General features: G+C 38.2%; 1 protein-coding gene across 7 annotated transcripts in view; it reads left to right on the forward strand.

The window, feature by feature from the left end:
* Positions 1–18,418, forward strand: part of FGD4 (FYVE, RhoGEF and PH domain containing 4) — a 226,209-nt gene that overhangs the window by 156,265 nt on the left and 51,526 nt on the right. For all 7 annotated transcript variants that reach the window (XM_061125259.1, XM_061125254.1, XM_061125258.1 and 4 more), the window contains exons 3-4: positions 1,645–1,825; positions 7,975–8,482. In XM_061125259.1, the coding sequence (XP_060981242.1) occupies positions 1,737–1,825; positions 7,975–8,482 (597 nt within the window). In that variant the 5' untranslated portion in view covers positions 1,645–1,736. The remainder of the gene's footprint in view (positions 1–1,644; positions 1,826–7,974; positions 8,483–18,418) is intronic.

An 18,418-nucleotide genomic window follows, 5' to 3' on the forward strand; every position in this document is an offset into this window, starting at 1 on the left:
CTTTAGACACAGAATGATAAAGAACACATTCACTTCCTCCTTTGCATATTCTATTTAGGAATACTGAAATTATTACTAATGTTAAAACTGTTTGGTGGGGAGGTGGAATATTGTCCTGGTTTACTATTTTGGTATATATTTGTTCTACACAGAAAAACTTTCCTTTAAATAACAAATATCACACTTGTTTAAGCCCCTTCCTTCTCAATGGTTACTATACTATTCTTTCCACCCCCAAATATTATTATATCTTAGAAAATGGTATCATTTTCATAAAAAGAAGCATGTCATTTTTTTCATTGGAATTTTTTTCTAGTTTGTGTTGATGGAGAAAGAGGTAGATTGTTATACCTATAGCACATTGTGTTATATATATGTTTTCCCTCCTCTCTGTAAGAATTGATTACTGAAACAGAAATGATGAAATCTAGGCCAGTAAGCATCAGACAACTGTCAGCTTGCTGAGTTTATAAAAGAGATAAGATTACTGAAAACCAGGGTAACCAGCTCCAGGAAAAGGGTCATATAGTTAGAAGAAGACATGATTCTCCACCCGTTTTCAGGAAGTTTGGAAAAGGATTAAAAAAAAAAAAAATGGAGATGATTCTGTTTGATTTATTGAAACATGTATAATTGTATATTATTTTACCCAAAATGTTAATTGAAGAGAAAAAGGATACTGTACTGGTTTTCAAAATTGAAGTAATTCTTGTAATAATTAAGCATTTATGGCATATTATGTTTTCTCAGATACAGAATTTTTGACCTATTAGAGAAAACCTGTAGATTTTAGTATTTTGGAAATGATCTGTTCATATTCTGTTAATTGAGTGGAAGACTTATTAGTAAGCAGATTATATGTGGTATATTAATGCTAGACAACTATTAATGTAGCAGTCTAGTTCTGTAACCACCTTTTGCAGATTTATGATGAGAAGCAGTGCTAATAATGGAAAAAGCTAGAGTCTGGGTACCAGTTATAAAATCTGATCAGCCTTGTTACCCCAGGCCAGTAATCGCTTAAGCTCTGTAAGTCTTCATAGACATAGGAGGCAAATAATGATCTATCTCAGAGGTCTGTAAAGAAAAAAATTTATCTAAGATCAAATGAGATACAGTGCGTTTGTTAACTGAGAAGATGCTTAAGTAATGCAACATTATATTAATGTCATTTGTTGGCTTTTTTGTTGGCTTTATGTCTCACCTACTACCTCTGGATTTTAGTATATCTTTTATCACTCATTATTAGAAAATCTCTTTTATAGCAAGCGATGTATCTCTAGGAATTAGTTTCAAATTTAGTACTTTCCTTTCTCTGTTTAGATAAAAAATTTCTATGTCATCTCTAGTAGAGTTTGGAATGCCTTAGTCATATGTAGATCCATAGATGTTTACTAAAGCCATATTTTAAAATCACTTAAAATTAAAAGAACCTCTTGAATCTTGGATATTGGACTTCTACAGGACACAGAACAAGTGTCCAAGATAGATAAAGGTCTCTTGGTTAAGGTTCAGCCCAAATTTGACGGATCTCTTAACAAAAATTTGGTAATGGTAAAGATTTTTTCAGCAAGAACACTAGGAATTTTTGCTTAGGAACAAATATCAGTGAAATACTGAATTCTATGAATTCTTTTTCTACAGTGCCTCCAAAGCCACTACACCTGCAGAATTTACCTTCAACCAATATTCACCAAACTCCTAGGCATAAAGCTTTATCTAGTGCAAAACCAAGGATGGAGGAAGTTAAACCTGCCTCTGCTTGTGTCTCAAAGGAAAAGCCCAGTAAGGTATCAGATCTCATCAGTCGCTTTGAAGGAGGCAGGTAAGAGCTAACTTAAAATGGGAGAAGGCTGAGGGGAGACTAAAGCTGATTTTTGAAAAAAATGTATGCTAGAGATATAGATTTAAAAATAAAAAATAGTTTTTTGTTCCATTAGGTGTGGTAGGCCTTTAGAAAGAGTGGATTTTTAAAATGCTGATCTTGCCCTTTTTGTCTTTTCATACTGTCCATGGGGTTTTCCAGACAATAATACTGAAGTGGTTTGCCATTTCCTTCTCCAATGTAAATTGTCAGAATTCTTCACTATGACCTGTCTGTCTTGGGTCGCCCTGTATGGCATGGCTCATGGCTTCATTGAGTCACACAAGCCCCTTAGCCATAACAAAGCTGTGATCCATGAAGGGGACAGAGGAGCCTGGCATGCTGTGATCCATGTGTTAGCAAAGAGTCGAACGCAACTTAACGACTGAACAACAGTCTTCTCTATGTGAATTGTCACTTATCATGTTTTTTTGCGTGCAGGGCCCTCTGCCCCAGCCTTCTCATCACTCAGCACTGCGCACACCTTGCTTCCTCTGTCTGTGTGCGTCACTCCATGCATTGTTGCTTCTTGTGGGCGGTCATTCCGTTGGTCACTGGCTACCTGGGTTGGAAGGGCAGGAAGTTATATCTGTCTCTCATTTCATATGCTTGAATGAACTTCTGTGGGCCTGTTCCATCTTTTCTTTCCATTTTATTTCGTATAGATCTGTATCCATTCAGTCTGTTTTCCCTCGCCCCATACACCTATACTGTTCTAGGTTTGTGAAGACATACTGGCAGTAGCAAAATTTATGTTAAATCTCTGTTTCTATTTATTAGATATAATTTTTTATTCTTTAGCTCTGTTTAAAAAAAGTAGCTGAAATGTATATATTGAAAAGATAAAAACAAACTCACATAAGTTACTTTTCTACTTATATGATCCTCAGTTGTTTTTTTCTTAGAATTCCCATCACTGACTTAAATAGAATTTTTTTAAAATTTATCAGAAGGATTTTATTGTATGTCACCAAAACTCTATATATAATTAAACAATATATTTAACTTCACTTTCATTCATGAAGCCAAATATTTCCATTTATTCTAGTGTAATATTTGGGAACGGTTATCCATTAGATTTCATTTTTTATTTGCAGGACATATTTTTATTTATGCAGTGAATCATAGCTTGGAAATACTTTCAACATCTTCTAGAAATTGTGACCAAATGCAAAACTGTAATGTCCCTCATTTGTGAGACTATATTTAATAACAAATTCTGGAGAAAAGTAGTTCAGAAGCCTGTCTTCATTTTTTCACTCTTGATCAATTATGGAAACTTGTCATAATATTTAAATTTCAACATTTCACTCTCTGAAGTAGGATTTGTAATACCTTTGCTATCTTAAATTATAGTAATCTTTACTAGAAAAGATTGTTTTCTGTGGCAAGTTGATTCTATAGCACAAAGTGATGTGCCTCATGTTTGCGGATTCCCAGGTCCATGTCCAGTGATTTAATAATAAAAGGAGAGGGGATGGGCCCTGACCCCAATTCATATTACATGCCAGAGCCTGTATCCTCAGATTTGGGTATAACTTTGGGAAGCCCCAAATGGGTCAATACTCCTCACTATTTTGGTAACCCAGTGTTATTTCTCTCCATACACAAAAAGTACAGTTTTTCCATATCAGTTATTTTTTCAATATATTCTTCCAAGTCAGTTTTCTTTTACAGTTAATAGATTCAAAGCCTTTTTTTTTTGATGAAAAGCTTGTAGGTTGGCTCTAAGGAAAGATGTGCTATAATGTATGACATTTTAAGCAAAATTGTTCTAAGAGCAGGTAGGCTGTAATGTGAGCATTTGGGCCAATCTGGTAAAGGGATGTACTTGTGGCAGAAATCCACTGCCAGTACAAAAAAAATTATATGTTTTTAATGAAGTATTACCCATAGGAACAGGCCCTGGAAAGTATCTGAATGGATTTCTGTTGCGTTGTGTCTATAGGACTTGAACGGGAAGTTTTTATTTCTTGTTGAGTGAGGTTCATGTACTTGTAGTGTGGCTTCCCTCCCCACCTTATCCTACCTGATTCTCCCATGCATACCCACTGGATGTCACTTATTACAGGAGGTTCTTGCTTCTTGTTCACAACAGTCCTTTCCAAAAATCCTAAGTTAAGTCCAGAGTTTGGTTCAGAGGATCTTCTGAGGATCTTTCCACTGTGTAGCTGGACACTAATGTGTCCAGGTAAAGGACAGTTTGATTCATATCTTGAAGGGCTTTTGGAGAAATTTGTTGTTGATCAGTTGTGTCTCTGACTCTTTGTGACCCCATGGACTGCAGCACGCCAGGCTTCCCTGTCTGTCACCAGCTCCCAGAGCTTGTTCAAACTCATGTCCATTGAGTTGGTGATGCCATCCCACCATCTCGTCCTCTGTCGTCCCCTTCTCCTCCTGCCTTCAATCCTTCCCAGTGTCAGGGCCTATTCTAATGAGTCGGCTCTTCGCATCAGGTGACCAAAGTATTGTAGCTTCAGCATCAGTCCTTCCAACAAATATTCAGGACTGATTTCCTTTAGGGTTGGCTGGTTTGATCTCCTTGCAGTCCAAGGGACTCTCAAGAGTCTTCTCCAACACCACAGTTCAAAAGCATCAATCGTTTTGCACTCAGCCTTTTTTATGGTCCAACTCTCATATCTGTACATGACTATTGGAAAAATCATAGCTTCGACTATAGAGACCTTTGTTGACAAAGTAATGTCTCTGCTTTTTAACACGCTGTCTAGGTTTGTCATAGCTTTTCTTCCAAGGAGCAAGCATCTTTTGATTTCATGGCTGCAGTCACCATTTGCAGTGATTTTGGAGCCCAAGAAAATAAAGTCTCTCAGTTTCCATTGTTTCCCCATCTATTTGCCATGAAGTGATGGGACCGGATCACGTGATATCAGGTTTTTGAATGTTTAGTTTTAAACCAGCATTTTCAGTTAGGCCTAAGGAATACACTCCTAGAAGGCAGACATCAGTGGTGGAGGGTGTCACATTACTTACACTAGCAACCTCCAATTTTTTTTTTTTTAAACACCAAAAATATTTCATGTTGTGGTATAGCCGATGAGCAATGTTGTGATAGTTTCACATGAACAGCAAAGTACCTCAGCCATATATATACATGTATCCACTCTCCCCCAAACCCTACTCCCATCTAGGCTGGTACATAACATTGAGCAGAGTTTCATGTGCTGTACTATACATCTTTGTTGGTTATCCATTTTAAATATAGCAGTGTGTACATGACCTTCCCAAAGTCCCTAACTATTCCTTCCCCCCAGCAACCATAGGTTTGTTTTCTAAGTCTGTGGACAACCTCTGACTTTTATAAGACATTTTCCCCTACCAAATTTTTCCTTCCCTTCTTGTGATAATAAACTTCACTGTGTTTTTTGTCTTCTCTGACTGCTTTCTTACCATTTATTAGCCACATTACATTGGCCATGTTATCTAGGTTTCTTAAGCCTGTATTGTGGGGTCCCTTCTTTGGAATTATTTATGATATAGAACAAGATAATCTATGTAAAGGGCTTAATGTAGTTTCTGGCACTTAATAAATGTTAGTTGGTATTATTGAATTGCTGTTACGATCATCATCACAATTAGTTATTCTATTGTTCCTCCACTTTTTATTGAGCACTGTCACATACCAAGTGCTGTGCTAAAGCAGAGAACAAGATGGGTACATTTTGTCCCGTCACAGAGTTTTGGTCTGTTTTAATTTTTTCTCATTAGGTCATAAGAATCTCTTCAAGACTGAAGTCCAGAGTTTTATATTTTTCCTTCCTGGAATCCTAGATTAAAGTACTATATTAGGAGAAGGCAATGGCACCCCACTCCAGTACTCTTGCCTGGAAACTCCCATGGATGGAGGAGCCTGGTAGGCTGCAGTCCATGGGGTCGCTAAGAGTCGGACACGACAAAGCGACTTCACTTTCACTTTTCACTTTCATGCATTGGAGAAGGAAATGGCAGCCCACTCCAGTGTTCTTGCCTGGAGAATCCCAGGGACGGGGGAGCCTGGTGGGCTGCTGTCTATGGGATCGCACAGGGTCGGACACGACTGAAGTGACTTAGCAGCAGCAGCAGCAGCAGCAGAAAGAACAAATTACCAATATAAAATTAGGTTTAATGTCTTATGCAGGCAAAAGTACTTGAAGCTGAAACTTTCTATTAACTTTATGCTAAATCTCTCTTAACCAATTGTGGATGAGAAATGGCATTACCACTGTATTAGTTTTCTGTTGCTCCTGTAACACATTACCATACATTAAATAAGCTTAGAACAAGACAAATTTATTATCTTTTTCTTCTGTTTGTCAGAAGTCTGACACAAGTGTCTCACTGGACTAAAATCAAGGTGTTAGCAGGACTCTAGTTGTTTCTGCAGGTTCTAGGGAAGAATCCACTTTCTTGCCTTTTCTAGCTTCTAGAACCTGCCTTTTACAGCATGGTCTCTTCCCTCCATCTTCAGTGCCAACCATGGCAAGTCAGGTCTTTCTTTAAACCATATCTCTAAAACCTTTATTCTGTCATTGTATCTCTCTAGCCATAGCAAGGAAAATCCTCAGCTCTTAGGAACGCACGTGGTTTGATTGGGGCCACCCAAATAACCCTGAATAATCTCCCCATTTCAAGATCTGTAACCTGAATTACTTTTCCAAATCCCCTTTGCCATGTCAAGTTCACAGGTTCTTGGATTAGGACATGGACATGTTAAGTGGGCCATTATTCTGCCTAACATAGCCACATTGGAGAGAGGTCTCTTTCCACTTGATGATAATGACCAATGACATATTCTTACCGATTTGAAAAAGCAGCTGGAAACTACCAAATTCAGACAAACCTAGGCATCTTGTCCAGAATCAAGCAACATATCAAAAATCCTGAGTGTAACTTTTGAAGGAAGACATGGTATAGAGCAAGTGTTAGAGATTGCTTATTGTGTATCCAATTTGTATTTGGAGGTTAGTGTTAACAGTGTTGTAGCAATTTGCCCCTGACTTAAAATAGCGATCTTAATGAAATAATTACATTTTCCAAAACAAAAATGATTATTGGCATTGTCATATTGTTTATTGTAAATCTCTTCAATGCATGGCTTAAGGGAAGACAGGTAGATTCTCATATCTGCTTCTGTATTCAGTCTATTGGAATATTTGTTTTCATTGACGTATAGGAAGAAAAATCCACCCTCACAAAGATATGTTGTCAGATATGTATTAAAGAGTACTTTAATAACCTTTAAAAAAAAAGTACTATATTAGTATTTCCACAGAAGCATTTCTGTATACTGGCAGTTAAACTTAAGCCTCTTTGAGGTGACATCTGAGCAGAAACATGAATGATGGGAAGAAGTAAGCCACACTACTGACTTGGGGAAGACTGTCCTGGGCAGAGAGAATTCCAGCTTAGATATGCACGTTTGCTTATTGGGTATGGGAACAGCAAAGTGACTAATATGACAAGAACACAGTGAGTGAGGCGAGAACAGAATTTAATGAGGCCAGAGCTAGTAGGGGCTAGAGTATAGAGAATCTTGTAGGTCATGAGTAAGATGCGAGATTTACCTTCAAGTGTTCGGGGAAGCCCTCACCCAGAGTTTGAGCTCTGTGGCCTACCTGGGGCTGGAGGGGATCTCTGTGGAAGCAGAAAGACCAGTTAGGATGCTGTGGCAACACATGCAGTAAGGTTTTTGAGAAATGTGTCTGCTTTCCAGAGACAGATAATCTTTGGTTTCTAACCTGTTCATAAATTGAGAGCTGACTATACTTGTCTATAAAATGTTAAGAAAGTAAAAATCTTGGGATAAGGTGGCCTTATTAAATATATTCCTCACATCTAAGCCTTTACTAATTAACTATGTTAATAAACAACCCAAGGAAATGTTTCCAAACCTATAGGTAAAGCTCAGACTTATCGTCTTTATTTAAATGTTTGAGTGTAGATAACATACTGAACAACTGAGAGCTACTCTACCAGTTTTTATCTAAGTTTCTAAAACCAAGGGGGATGGATATCTTCACTAAATATCCCTAAACAAATGGAATAAATTTGTTTTTATTCTAGAACTTGTCCATGCCAGCATTTTCATACTTCCTTTGTGTTTTATCTTTTAGTGCTTTATCAAATTACAGCGATTTGAAAAAAGATTCTGCTGTGAACCTAAATGCTCCTAGAACCCCAGGAAGGCATGGATTGACAGCCACACCTCAGCAGAAACTCCTCTCCCAGCACTCACCACAGAAGCAGGGAAATGGTACAGATCAATCTCAGGGTGAACAGACTTGTGTGGCAAATGGTATGGTAGCAGCACAAAACCAGGCGGAATGTGAGGAGGACAGAGCGGCCACTCTTAGCCCAGATACTCCTATTCAAACTTCTGAACCCTTGCCTGATACAAACTTAATGAATGGAGAAAAACAAGAAACAGCCACAGGCCCGGCATCACCCACAACAAATAACTGTCATGAAGATCCTTCTGACAGTAGCTGCAGGACTTTACATGCCAGCCCTGTGCTCCTCCTGGAAGAAGAAAGGACAGATACAGAAGCCAAGGTACAAGAGAGGGAAAGTGAAGAAAGCCCCCTAGAACTGGAACAGCTGGACCAGCACCATGAGATGAAGGTAAAGCATAAGTAGGAGGAAGCACTAACTATTCCACTACGCTTGGAACTCTATTTTATAGCACTTATGTGTTGAAGAAGTCTGATCACCCTCACCACCAGTTCAGCAGTTTTCGAGTTCTAGCTGCTGATGCATGTTTTCCCTACTCTGTGAGGAGACACTTCACTTTTTCTTCTATATAATTTCTGTTGATCTCTCTATTATGATTTCAAGATTCAGAACAGTGTAAAGACTTTGATATAGGAAAATCACAAACATAGTGTTTATATTTACATCAAAAATTGCTCCCCATCAACATATGGGCATCCCTAATAATAAACATAGGGCTGCATCCCTAATATTTATGGTCTGAGTAACAGGAAATTATTTAATCCTGAAAATCATCTTAGTTCAGTAGTTCATTTATAGAAGAAAAAATAGTCCCAGGAAGCTTAAATGATGTTCCAGACTCACAGTAAAAGCCCAGACACCTTGTGCTTTGACACTCAGGCTAATATTGTGTCCTGACTCAAGAAGTCCCAAGCATAAATGCCTAATTGCAGTACATGTCAGGGAATGCAGCAGCCATGAGTGATGGGCTAAGGAGAGGTGAGACTGTGGCAAACTAGAAGTTCATTTCCTTTCTGAACAGAGCAGCAGTTTGATAAGCCACCTGAATGGCATTTCTAAGCTAATAAAGGGCTGATTTGCTGATGAAATAATATTCATAACCTACCTGTACTACAGCAGAAACTTTTATACCACTTCAGTAACAAGACTGCTGCATTTATATTCTTTATTTGTGCCAATTTAGTGCTTTGGGAAGATCAATAAATATGGCTTTTACACATTGAAAACTTAGAATTTGAAATTCCAATTCCATTTGGAATTTCTTGGATCAGAGATGCAATATAAGCATTATTATAGAGTTCCCTGGAGTGGTGAGTTGTTTATAATTCTGAAGACAAGGAAAAAAGGTTTCCATTGTTTAGTCTCTCTCTTTGATTATAAATAATAATCCAGGTAGGAGAGTTGAGAATTGAAAATTGGACAATTATAGGAAAATTTGTAAATAACAAATCCAAGTCCTAAATCTGTTTAGAATTTTTTTTTATGACACTGTGTCTTAAGTGGCACTACCATAGGCAAAAATTCAAAAAGACTGATACTAAAATATTAGAGTAAAAATGATTGATTGATATGTTCAGAACTTTAAAGTGAAATCTGTCTTATAGTTCAATTTACAGTGACCCTGAAAAATATCCCATATGGGCAAAGTGCCAGAGGTTTAATTTTAAATGCTGACTCTGAAGCAAAGAAAGTTTAAATAAGGAAGTGGGTGGGAGAAAGTGAGTCATCCTTGGCAACAGTATCTGAAACATTAAATAAACAGGACCATACAAAGTGAATCTCTTTACGTCTCAGTATAGTAGTAGATTTTAGTGTCTCTGTGCTTAAATTACTTTGAACAGAAGAGAATTTTAGAACCAAAGAACTCAAGACTCCTATCTGTCATTTTACAGTTGGGATGATGCCACCAGCAAGTATCAGTAAAACAGCAAGAACTGTTTTTATTAAAGGAAATATTTTAATTGGTGATGATGTCTGTGGTTGCTGGGTACTACTTTTTTCCCCCTGTCGTGTGTTATTATGTATACATTTTCATAGATGTGTCTTGCATGGTTTGGGAGAGACTTAATTGGGCTTCCTATTACATTAGTGAAACATGTACATCTGGTCTTTCTCCTAATGGGCATTTAAGCAATAGTTGGCACATGCTATATGAAGGAAGAAAAATTAAATTTTCTCTTCAGAGCTATTGATTCAAACACTACATGAGTCCCCCATCTAAAAAGGACTATTAGGATTTAATTTCTACATGGTGATGATGTGCTCTCCTTTGTTGCTCTAATGCTTGTTACATTGCCTTTCCTTGTTCCAAAATGCAAAGATAAATGTTAGCAGTGTTAGGAGGATACATTTTATGTTAAGTGTTCAGTTCAGTTCAGTTCAGTTGCTCAGTCATGTCCGACTCTTTGCGACCCCATGAATCGCAGCACGCCAGGCCTCCCTGTCCATCACCAACTCCCGGAGTTTACTCAAACTCATGTCCATCAAGTCGGTGATGCCATCCAGCCATCTCATCTTCTGTCGTCCCCTTCTCCTCCTGCCCCCAGTCCCTCCCAGCATCAAGGTCTTTTCCAATGAGTCAGCTCTTCACACCAGGTGGCCAAAGTATTGGAGTTTCAGCTTCAGCATCAGTCCTTCCATTGAACACCCAGGACTGATCGCCTTTAGGATGGACTGGTTGGATCTCCTTGCAGTCCAAGGGGCTCTCATATTTTACTACAATTTTAAAAATAAATTAAAAAATTTTTTGGTTAGTAGTATATTGTGGACCAAACAATTGGAACCAGGAAATGTTTTTTTTTTTTTTATTGAAGTATTGTTGCTTTCCTGGAGAAGGGCATGGCAAGCCACTCCAGTATTCTTGCCTGGAGAATCCCCATGGACAGAGGAGACTGTCAGGCTACAGCCCATGGGGGTCATAAAGAGTCAGACATGACTGAGCAACTAAGCACATAGTTGCTTTACAAGGTTGTGTTCGTTCCTAATGCTAATAAGTTGTTTCAGTCATATCTGACTCTACAACCCCATGGACTGCAGCACACCAGGCTTCCCTGTCTATCACCAACTCCCGGAGCTTGCTCAAACTCATGTCCATCGAGTCAGTGATGCCATCCAATCATCTCATCCTCTGTCGTCTCCTTCTCCTGCCTTCAACCTTTCCCAGCATCAGGGTCTTTTCCAGTGAGTCAGTTCTTCACATCAGATGGCCAAAGTATTGGAGTTTCAGCTTCAGCATCAGTTCTTCCAATGAGTATTCAGGACTGATTTCTTTTAGGATGGCCTGGGTGGATCTCCTTGTTGTCCAAAGGACTCTCAAGAGTCTTCTCCAGCACCACAGTTCAAAAGCGTCAATTCTTCTGTGCTCACCTTTCTTTACAGTCTAGCTCTCACATCCATACATAACAAAGCTATGGAAAAACCATACCTTTGATTAGATGGACCTTTGTTGGTAAAGTAATGTCTCTGCTTTTCAAAATGCTGTCTAGGTTAGTCATAGTGTTTCTTCCAAGGAGCAAGCGTCTTTTAATTTTATGGCTGCAGTCACCACCTGCAGTGATTTTGGAGCCCAAGAAAATAAAGTCTGTCACTGTTTCCATTGTTTCCCCATCTGTTTGCCATGAATTGATGGGACCAGATGCCATGATCTTTCTTTTTTGAATACTGAGTTTGAAGCCAGCTTTTTTCACTCTCCTCTTTCACTTTCATCAAGAGGATCTTTAGTTCTTCACTTTCTGCCATAAGGGTGGTGTCATCTGCATATCTGACGTGATTGATGTTTCTCCCAGCAATCTTGATTCCAACTTATACTTCCTGAAGCCCAGCATTTTGCGTGATGTACTCTGCATGTAAGTGAAATAAGCAGGGTGACAGTATTTCATACAGCAAGCCAAATATAAGTGTAAAGATGTGTACTTTTTAAGATTAACGTTCATATAAATAATAGATCTAATATTAGTCTCTTCTTCCACCAAAGATGAAAGAAATCATGTAATGAAGTGGATGAGTAGATGAAGATGGTATCCAGAATGTGGAGATTTACGAATTTTTTTTAAACTTACATATTTATTTCCTGCTTATTTCCTGTTTTTTAATTGCCATTTTACTACTTTTTTAATAAACCTTGAGGATTTATAACTTTTGAACATACTAAAAAATTAAGATAATTATCTCCTGGGGGAGGAAATATGATAGAGAATCATATTCAGAAGTAAATTGCAAACAGAAAACCAGTGGTGTAATCCAAGTTAATTCCCTTTTCCTATTTTTCCTTCAGTTTCTTCTAAGTTTAATTGTAATTCTTAAAATTGTTGATTAATTTATAGAGTGTAATATGAGTTATCAGAGTTTTCTGAGAGTTAAAACATAATGCTTACATAGGTTATCCATTTCTTATGGACAACAAGTTCTTTTATAATCAAGCTTTATTTTTATTTTAAATTAATTTTTATTAGAGTATAATTGATTTACAGTGTCGTGTTGGTTTCTGCTGTACCCCAAAGTGAATCAATTATACATATCTATATATCTATTCTTCTTTAGGTTCTGTTCCCATATTTAGGTCATTACAAAGTATTGAGTAGAGTTCCCTATGCCATACTGTAGGTTTATATTAGTTATCTATTTTATATATAGTAGTGTATATATGTCAACCCCAGTCTCCCAATTTATCCCCATTCCCCAATAAAACTTTAAATTTCTTTTGGTTCACATCTTGAAATATGAAGAGACAGCTTTTGTGGTCTTGTTAGATTTGAAGACAAGTAGAACATTATTCCTATATTTCTTCTCTTGCCCAATCAGCTTTTAATTCCAAGAAAGTGAAAGGCAGCACAAACAAATTATCCAGCTTTACTAATCAATATTTCATTGTTGCTAGTATTATAATGAAGGTTCCAACTAAAGTCGTAGGCATTTAAAAATGGCACATAGGATAATGGACAAGTTTCCCCACTAACGATGTGGACAGTTCATAAAAGTCTTGTGGATAGATTTTCATTATTCATTTAGAACTGATGGGAATCTCAGAAACTTGTTTACATTGTGGTGACTAAACAGTATGTTGGAAAGTTCTAAGAAAGAAATGAGAAAAAGTGAACTTCAGAGAGCCTATACCTGGAAAAAAACATATGTCTACTACTGTTCACTTTAAATATTCAGTATCAGGACTTACTTTTCTAGGTCCTGGAGACAGAAGTGAATAAGGCAGGCCCCTTCCACAAAGTCTCAGTCTGCTGAGGGGAGAGAGACATGAGTAAATCACCACGATGTGGTACAATAAGGGCTTAGGAAACACTATGAGAAAACAGCCATGCCTGGAGGATAGCTGGTGATGGGAAGGCTGCGAGCATGATTGGACTTGAAGGAGCAGTGGGAGGTGCTGGTGGTCCAAAACAGAAGGGAACAGGGGGGTAGGGAAGAGGAGTGCATCTAGGCTGAGCACTGGGCTGAGAGTAGAAACAGGAGGGTAGTTGCCGTGTCTAGGGATTTTTCTGGCCTCCTAATAGAGGCCAGAAGGGCTAGTGAAACGAGTGTTGGGGTAGAAGGATAGACTTAACAAGAAAATATAAGCTAAGGATAAATTGCAGTGGGTTTGTGTGCCTACGTTGTATTTTTTCCCCTTGAAAGCACTGGAGATTTTTTTTTTTTTGAAGATTTTTTTAACGTCTGAATAAAAATTAATAATCCTCATAGAAAATCAAGAAAATGCAGTAAAGCATTGAGAATACAAAATCCCCTGGAGAAGGAAATGGCAACCCACTCCAGTATTCTTGCCTAGAGAACCCCATGGACAAAAGGGCCTGGGGATCTATGATCCATGGGGTTACAACTTAGCGACTACACCACAACAACCATAACAACAAACCCACAATCAGGCAGATTATGATTCAGGGAAATACCTTTTCATGAAAATGTGGCATAAAATGGAGAATGAAGAGATCTAGCAATGTGGAATGTAGAGTTTTGTAAGAAATTAAAATGTGCGTATAGAATAATAGTTGTTAATATTCAAACAATAAAGTCCATGGCTAAAGGAAAAAAAAGAAGAGAGAGGAATACAAAATCACTCATAGTTCTACCACCTAGAGAAATGTGTTTTGATATCTAACTTATTTGCATTTATTGAGGTGTTTTGATATCTAGTGTATTTTTCTCAGCTGATTTGAAAAAAAAAATTCCAATAGCATAATATATGGTCATCCTGCATCCTGTTTTGTAGGATAGGTATTTTCCCATGTTATTTCAAGCTTTCCATAAACCTAATACTAGCTGGTCTAAGAGGCATTTAATTAAAGCGTGGAAGTGACATGATTGTACATCTGTGAATTTTAGAAAAATGACTCAGATGAAAGGAAAAACAGATGGAGCAGGCTACATAGTTAGTAAGCAACTGTTGTATTCCAGGTGTGAAAGGAAAAGGTCCTGGATGAAGCAGAGGGTCAGGGACAAGGAAGAGAGATTTTTGAGAACTGCATGACTGGATATAGGGAATGAGTCATGTTCATTCCCTGTAGCTTCATCCAATGAAGTGGCAGATGAGATGGTGTACCATTTACTGAACTATAAAGGAATAGAAAGAACAACATATTTGGGGGCAAGAAAATTAATTGGCTTTATAGACATAATGAATTTAAAGGACTTTTGCAATGTCCTGGAGAAGGAAATGGCAGCCTACTCCAGTATTCTTGCATGGTGAGTCCCGTGGATAGAGGAACATGCTGGGCTACAGTCCCTGGGTCCCAAAGAGTTGGACACCACTGAGCAACTAACACAACACATTGCAAAGTCCAGGTAAAGATATCTAAAACAAAAATGGAATATTCTGGAGACATTATGGATTATTGGTTAGGGATGAAAGCTGTAGAATTAAAGCTTTAGGATTCTAAAGCTTTAGAATTAAAAGAGATGAGTTCAGATCCCAGCCCCATTACTTCCCAGCTGTGTAACCTTAGGGCATGTTAGTACTAAATTCTACAGGTCCTGGTTTCCTAACCTGGTTGAGATGACAGACAAGAAGGAAAGTGATTGTGTTTGGAATGAGGGGAGGGAGTAGAACTGTTAATTAGACTTCTTTTGTACTACTCAACTTGTGGCACCTACAAGACATCTATTGGAAGATATTAGGCAAGTGAAATAAAGATCTGGAGCTCAGGAAAGAGGGTAGTAATGTAAGAGGATGTTTGCAAGCAAGTGATTAATATTGCCAAAATAGAATGTGTAGGAACCAGAAGAAGGCCAGGCACTGAGCCCTGAAGAGTACCAGCATAATCAAAAGGGGGACATAGTGATTTTTCCAAGAAGAGAAAGAAGGATTCTATTATGAGAATCACTGGGCTTCAAAGGGCAGAGGATGAGGGGCTGGAACTGGTGAACTTGCAAGGACTGTCGTCATTTAAAATGTGGAATTAGGAGTTAACCTGGAGACCTAGGCCTTTACTGGGACATTATAGCTAAGTAGCTCAGTAAATCTGGGTATTCAGATTAAATACAGTGAATCTATATTGCACATAACCCATGTGCAAGGCACTGCAGTAAATTCAAACTAACAGTTGAGCTGATCAAGATAAATGACCATTATTTAAGGTACCGTGAGGCAAAGGAGAGCTCAAAGATAAAGCCAAGGTTTGGAGCATGGCTGAGAGGATGAATTACCTGTTGTTAGCAGAAATGGATAAGTCAGGCAGTCTGGAGCTCACCGAGTAAGTGAGTGAGGTTCTGAGACACAGCCCGTAGAGGCTTGGTGCTGGGTGTGTCAGTTTGAACCCCAACCTTTTTGGTACCAGGGACCGATTTCATGGAAGACAATTTTTCCATGGGCGGGGGTAGGGTTAGGTGGTTTAGATTTCACCTGGCGCTCATCTCCTGCTGTGCAGCCTGGTTCCTAACAGGCCATGGACCAGTAGCAGTCTGTAGACCGGCGGTTGGTACCCCCTGCCGTAAAGGCCAGTGGAATATCTTCAAAGAATGGGACTTTGAGTTTGAAGACAGTGGAGAGATCAGCTTTTGTGGTGCCTTGTGACCAAGACTCTGAGGACTCAGGTCCAAGATGGTGGGACCAGTCAGCAGTCTCTCCAGCTTGCTGAGTGGCCTGGAACTCAAGAAAGAGAAAGCTAACTTGAAGTGGGATTGGCCTTGCAGCAGAGCGAAGAGCAGCGGGACAACAGAATCAGGGATTGGGTTTAACAGAATGTTAATGTGAACCAGGAGATTTGGGAAAGTCAGGTGCTTGGAGGCCACAGTGTGCACAAAGATTCAGTTTAGTGTGGTTGTAAGAAATAGAAAGATCAGAACTTGGAAAAACAGCGGTTGTTGTATGTGGCTTAAAAAAACAAAAGCAAAACAGAGCAACAGGAAGACAGGCTCAAGAACCAGACTTTCTCAGGTTGAATTCCAGCTCAGCTACTTACCAGCTATGTGACCTTGAGCAGGTCACCTTAAACCTCTGTGTACCTCAGGTTGCCTGATCTATAAAATGGAGGTAATATTACCTACTTCTTAACATTTTTACAAGGTGTAGATCTTTTAATAGTTGTAAAGTATAGAGAACAGTGCCTTGACACAATGTGAGCTGTATGTTTGTTAAATAAAACAAAAAATAAAAATCCCGTTTCCTTATTTGTAAATCTAAATGAATAGACTCATGATCTGAGATGTCCCTTGATAGACATTCAGCATATTGTGCCTGCTGAAGATCCCAGCACCTCACTCTTAGTTCTTCTTTAAACTGAGGTACTCCTTACAGGATACACAGATAAGTTTGCATGCCTCTTGCCCATTAACTTAGGTTTTTTATGTTTTGTTTGTTTGTCCTGCCTGAACATCATAGATTATTACCATGTAAAACACTAATCTGTACAAGGCTGTACTGTCATCAGAAATATCATGTGACCTAGTTACTGTGATATTCTGCCTTGGCTTGGGATAGGTTAATTCAGTTATTGATTCTGAGTATATATTATATTTTCTTGATGTTTGGTCTTAAATTTCTGCTAAACCCAAAGGACACCTTAGTCTAATAATGTATATGAAATTGTGTATAAGAGCAAAGTTTCCCTCTCGTTGTCATTTTCTGTCTGATCTTGTGCAGGTAACCAAATTGTCCTCCTCGGTTCAGGCTCTGTTCCTCTCTCCTCTGCAACCTCTATCAAAAAGACGTAATTTAAACCTTCAGGTTTAAAGCTCTTACTTTCGAATTTGATAAACAGTGTTGAGGATGTAGACTGGGAAAGTATTGGTGCTGGTCTCAATTAGGCTTGGCTTTTGCTCCCAAAACTTCCTGAAGGATCATGTTAAAGTAACAGACTATTTATGCTTGTGAGACTATATTATGAGGCAGGGAAAGGTATAATGCCTACATGTTATAGTGGTTGTTCTCTTTTTCTTATAATGTGTACGTAGTAATACATTTCTTCCTGACCCTGAGACCATGTGACCTTACTTATGGCATTATTATATGATCTTATTAAAATACAAAATCTGTGTTTTATTCCCATACCTTCTCATTTTCTTCTTCCCTAGATCCAGGGGAAGTTCTCTTATTTATAAGGTGGCAGCAGAATAAGAACTTTGTTTTCACAAACCTGAATTGAATTTAACTCAGTCACTTACAAGGCTTCCCTTGTGGCTCAGCTGGTAAAGAATCTTCCTGCAATGCAGGAGAACTGGGTTCGCAAAGAGCAGGACACAACTGAGCGACTTCCACTTCACTTCAGTCAGTTACTAGCTCAGATCATAAACTCCTTATTGCTAAACTGAAGAGTATAGTTAACTGATGACAGATTTGGATAGAAATTCCCCACGAGCAAGAAACATCCATTCTATAAAACCTGATAATTTATTTTATATATATATAGTTTTATATATAACATATTTAGTATGTTATAAATATATATATGAAGAAGGCTATAAGAACTTTTAGTAGCTTTGATTCAGTGTTTTTAGGAAAAAAGCTGCTTAAAATAAAGTGACATGAGAACATTTATTGAAGAATTATAAAGCATAATGTCAATATCTGATTCATTTTTAAATAAGTTAAGATTCTACCCTTAAGGAATCTTTCAGGAAACAGTTGCTCATTGGCATTTCCAAAATTCTTTTCAAAATATCTACTCCCTTTCTTGGTAGTTTTGAAGCAAGTGACAGGGAGTATGGCACTAATATTCAGAAGAGTGAATTGCTGGCTCCACACAAGCATTTTCAGCCTATCCAGTGAATGAACTCTGTGAGCTGCTCTTTGTCCCAGTTCCTGCCATATGGAAGAGTCATGCCAAAAGGTCTGAAAAGAGCTGCAGGAGTTGGTGACATCTGCAAAGGAGATAGAATTGACAC

Source organism: Dama dama, chromosome 22 (assembly GCF_033118175.1).
Source record: "Dama dama isolate Ldn47 chromosome 22, ASM3311817v1, whole genome shotgun sequence".
Classification (NCBI taxonomy): Eukaryota; Metazoa; Chordata; class Mammalia; order Artiodactyla; family Cervidae; genus Dama; species Dama dama.